At 47.3% G+C, this 4,714-nt stretch overlaps 1 protein-coding gene across 1 annotated transcript in view; it reads right to left on the bottom strand.

Moving 5' to 3' along the window:
* The window catches only part of LOC107123569 (coagulation factor VII-like), a 15,378-nt gene that overhangs the window by 7,185 nt on the left and 3,479 nt on the right, over positions 1-4,714 (bottom strand). Inside the window, exon 4 of the mRNA XM_015426817.1 lies at positions 1,788-1,922. Within this exon, the coding sequence (XP_015282303.1) occupies positions 1,788-1,922 (135 nt within the window). The remainder of the gene's footprint in view (positions 1-1,787; positions 1,923-4,714) is intronic.

The following is a 4,714-nucleotide window of genomic DNA, read 5'->3' as shown; positions in this document are numbered from 1 at the left end:
AAGTAATGAGCACTTGAGCCCCGCCCCCAGCAGCCCTCAGGCTGGAGCACCTGGAGCAGTCTTGGGAGGCGGATTGGCTAAAAGCAAAACCAAAAGCGCAGGAACTCGAGAGAACTCCAGGAATGGAGCTGGTTCCTCTTCCACATCTGGTTCCCAAAATGCGACCCACGAACCCTGAGGTTGCTTTTTCTCATTTGCGAGTCTGGCCTCCACACTCCTTTAACGAGGCAGCCCTGAAGCTTGGGGCGGCGGGAGTTTCTTTGCACGCAGCTTGTGCGGCTGGCTGAGTGCCTCTTCTGCTTGCCCACCTCTCGCCTCTGCACCTCATCTTCTGCCAGGCATGGAGGAGCCCAGCTCGCCCAGGCTTCTTGCCTCCTGCTGCCTTGGCCCTCTGGTGCATGGGTGAGTCCCCAAAGTTTGACTCTTCCTCTACAAGTCTCTGGCGCTGGAGGTATTCGCCTCCTTCCCTCCTGCCTGCTATGGCTGCATAATTGTGAGAGATTTCTTAACATAGCGTTCCTGCCAGGGAAGCTGGGGACCCTGCCCATGAGTCTCCATTTCATCCTCACAAGAACCCTGTGGGGTAGGTTAGGTAGAGAAGGGGAAATTTGGCCCGGGGTCACTCAGCCAGCAGAGTGAGAATACAAACCTGGGTCTCCCCACATCAATCTGCAACTCTGATTACTGTGCGAACTTAGGCAAATCACGAGAGGTAGAGCAGGAAGGGTTGCATCAGTGCTTAGTTCTTGTGGCTCTTTCTTACACGCCCAGGGAAATGCTGATCGCCACTTTGGGGCCAGGAAGCAATTTTTCTCCAGGCCAGTTTGGCCCCCAGTGATCCTGGAGGGTTTTTTTTATCCTGCATTTTTTATCCTGAATTTCCTGCATAGTGCAGGGGGTTGGACTAGATGACCCTGGAGGTCCCTTCCCACTCTATGAGTCTATGATTCTATAATTCACCCAGGCTGGCTGTGGGCACGCCAGCACCTCTGTCAGGCAGAAGCGCCTGAGATCCTCCCCCTCCCCTTTTCCTTCGCCCGACTTGGAGGCAAAGGGAAGGGAGAGGGGGGAAAGAATGGATCCCAGGTGCTTCTACCTGTCATAGCGGCTGGTGCACACTTCTAGTGATGTCAGGGGGTGTGGCATATGCTAATAAGTTATGCTAATGAGCTCCTGCAGCTCTTTTTCTATGAAATGACCCCTGAGTGTAAGGATATGTTGCTGGCAACCAAGATCAAGTTAATTCATGCCAGAGTATTCCCCATTACTATGTATGGGTGTGAAAGTTGGACAATGAAGAAAGCTGACAGGAAGAAAGTTGATTGATTTGAAATTTGGTGCTGGAGAACAGTTTTACAGATACTGTGGACTGCCAAAAAAGAAGTGTGTTCTAGATTGAATCAAGCCAGAACTTTCCCTAGAAGCAAAAATGGCTAAAATGAGGATATTGTACTTTGGTCACGATATGTAAAGACAAAAAGATGATAATGCTGGGAAAAATTGAAGGCAGGAGGAAAAGAAGAAGATCCAATATGAGACACATTGACTCTATAAAGGAAGCCATTGCCTTCAGTTTGCAAGACCTACGCAAGGTTGTTAACGTTAGAATGTTTTGGAGGACATTAATTCATAGGGTCACCATAAGTTGGACTTGACAGCATTTAAAGGCACACAACAGGCAAATTACAACCACACAGCACAACACAATGTATGATATAGTTCATTTGGGGGTTGTGCCACAGTCTGAGCATCAGACCCATTCTCAATCAGTAAGGATCAACCATTACCTGTAGGTATACACTGCTTCCCATCTTCATTTAGTGTATAACCCAAAGCACAGGAGCAGGTCACATGAAGAGACCGTTCATTATCTTGGCAGTATTGCCCACAGGCGCCATTCTTGTGCCAGCATTCTGACTTCTCTACATAACAAGAACACCTTTTAACAAGTCATTAGTTGGAACACAGCCACTCACCACTGTTGGCTTTTCAAGGCCAACTTCATATCACAACTCAGGACTATTATACATTTATTTGTTCTATTCATTAAAAACATTTATTAGCTGCCTTTCTCCCTTGTGGAACTCAAGGTGGCTTACAAAGCCTGAAGCTGCCTTATACTGAGTCAGATCTTTGGTCTATCAGGGCTGCTCCGACTAGCAGCAGCTCTATGAGGTCGCAGGTAGAGGTCTTTCACAAAACGTAGCACCTGACCTTAGAATCATAGAATCGTAGAGTTGGAAGGGACCTCCAGGGTCATCTAGTCCAACACCCTGCACAGTACAGGAAATTCACAGATACCTCCCCCCCCCAATACCCCCAGTGACTCCTGTTCCATGCCCATGTCTAACTAGAATGCCAGGGAGTGAAACTTGGGCCTTCAGCAAACAAATCAGATGATCTACCTCTGAGCAGTAGTGAAGAAGAGTGGTAGTTTTTTTCAATGAATGCATGAGAGTATCAGAGTCATAGCCCCTGACTGAGCCCGCCATGCATGCAGTACCCATGTGAATAGGTGGGGCCCTAGAAATTCACTGTATGAACATAGGTCCCTTGACCACACAAGCTCCATTGACAAATTACAGTGAATGTACACTGTTCACTTTATTTTTCTTCATATGTACTCTGAATAATCATCATGTTATGTTCAACACATGAATGTGTGATTTAAACCCCACATCTGTTCAGGTACTGGTCTCTAGTTTCATTCATAAAGTGAACGTGAGTTGGCTCTTACATACAAACAGATGTATGTGAGTTCACTGTAACATTTCAGCAGGGATATGGAGATTTACACTGGGGACAGCAGTTGTGATCCCAGCTCCCCATACATGATGCATCAGTGTGTAGCCTGAAAGGTGCTACTGTGTCACTAGTTTGTGTAGGTAATGTGTAACTGAAGAGTCCCTTAATATTATTTATTATTTCATTTATACGCCTCTTTTCTCCCCAATGGGAGAAAAGCTGTTTACATTCTTCTCCTCGCCTTCATTTAGGCTGAGAATGTGCTACTGGCCTAAAATTACCCAGCAAGCTTCCATGGCAGAGTGGGGATTCAAACCTGGGTGTCCCAGATCTTAGTCCAACATTCTAACCACTGGTTCTTATTCCTTTAGCTGAGAAAAGGGAATAGGTTTGTGTGTGTGTGTATCAACAACAGTTTGGAACTATGGGAGACAGAGAGAGACGTGGGATTGCTAAAGGTGAAACCCATTTGGATGCAGGGTCTCATCTACTAGGGTAATGGATCTGCTGCCTTGTAAGAATGCCTCCTTTGCTTCTACCATTGCTTTGCTTGCATTATCTCTCCTATATTATAATCCTGTTTTGGGGTGGCAAGATTCTATGCTTGCCCTCAGCCATTGGCCCGTCAGCCGCCACTCAAGAGTACTCGCGTGCCATTGGCCGGGTGCTGGGTCTGTACCTCTTCCCCACCTACTTCTCCTTCAGCCACTGTGCCCTGTCAGAATTACTGGCAAACGGCTTTCTCTTTTGATGAAGACGCTTCTCCTGTGTGGGACTAACTGTTCCCTCAGTGGCTGTTGGTAGGTGTCACGAAATGGCAGTTAGCATACCGAATCTGCTTCAAAGTGCTGGTTCTTACCTTTAAAGCCCTATATGGCCAGGTCCAACATACCTACGGGACTGCACTACGGTCTGGGTCTCAAAATTAGTTGACCCTCCCTGGCCCGAGGGAGGCCAGGCTAGCTGCTACAAGGGCTGAGGCCTTTTTGGTGGCAGCCCCTACCTGGTGGAATGAGCTCCCGGAGGAGATCAGGGCCCTGTGGGACCTCTCACAGTTTCGCAGGGCCTGCAAGACGAAGCTCTTCCGCCAGGCATACAATTAGGGGCTGCCGCACTAGTGCACAGCCTGTAATGTTAACATCGAGCAGCTGCCTTAAGAACGATCAGAATAACACACTTTATGTGGAATAACATCAAAGCACATCAGGAGAAACTTCCTAACTGTAAGAGTGGTTGAACAGTGGAACAGTCTGCCTCGGGAGGTGGTGGATGCTCCTTCGCTGAACGTTTTCAAGCGGAGGCTGGACAACCATCTTTCGGGTATGTTGTAGGTATGTAGGACTATCTTTCAGTATACTCCTGCAGAGTGCAGGGGGTTGGACTAGATGACCTGCAAGGTCCCTTCCAACTCTAACATTCTATGATTTGTTGGAAAGCACTTTATTTGTTTGATTTTTAACTGCCGCCAGTATTCTGATATTTTGTAATGTTCTAATTTAAATGCTGTGTTTTAATTCTATATTATTTATGTTTTTATTCTGTACTGTTGTGTTTGTTGTTGGAAACTGCCCTGAGCCTGCTTTGCAGGGAGGGCGGGGTATAAATTTGACTATAAATAAATAAATAAAATAAATACCTGTGTTTGTAAGATGGCTGTGGTTATTTGTTTAAAATGTTCCCCCCGTAAGGCTTAATTGAGCTGTAGTTCCAGAGAGGGGCCTGCAGGGGTATCACTCACTGGGTTGAATCGGGCTTCCTCATCTGCTGGCCTACAGTTCCCAGCTGCCCCAAGGCCAAAAAGTGCAGGAAAACAGGGACTGTCCCTGGGAGGCAGCAGAAATTCAGCCACTCCACAGTCGGCTGGACTGGGGAATGAATGGAAGTTTCCCTACTCTCTTGGGCAAGAGAGAGAGGCTGAAGTACAGGTGAGCCCACAACCTCCAGAGCTAGAGAGTAGTCTGTGTAGGGA

This window comes from Gekko japonicus, unplaced genomic scaffold, assembly GCF_001447785.1.
Source record: "Gekko japonicus isolate JY-2015 unplaced genomic scaffold, Gekko_japonicus_V1.1 scaffold14, whole genome shotgun sequence".
In the NCBI taxonomy this organism is placed as follows: domain Eukaryota; kingdom Metazoa; phylum Chordata; class Lepidosauria; order Squamata; family Gekkonidae; genus Gekko; species Gekko japonicus.
Note: the sequence above shows the minus strand (reverse complement) of the source record. Positions and strands in the feature narration are given on the sequence as shown.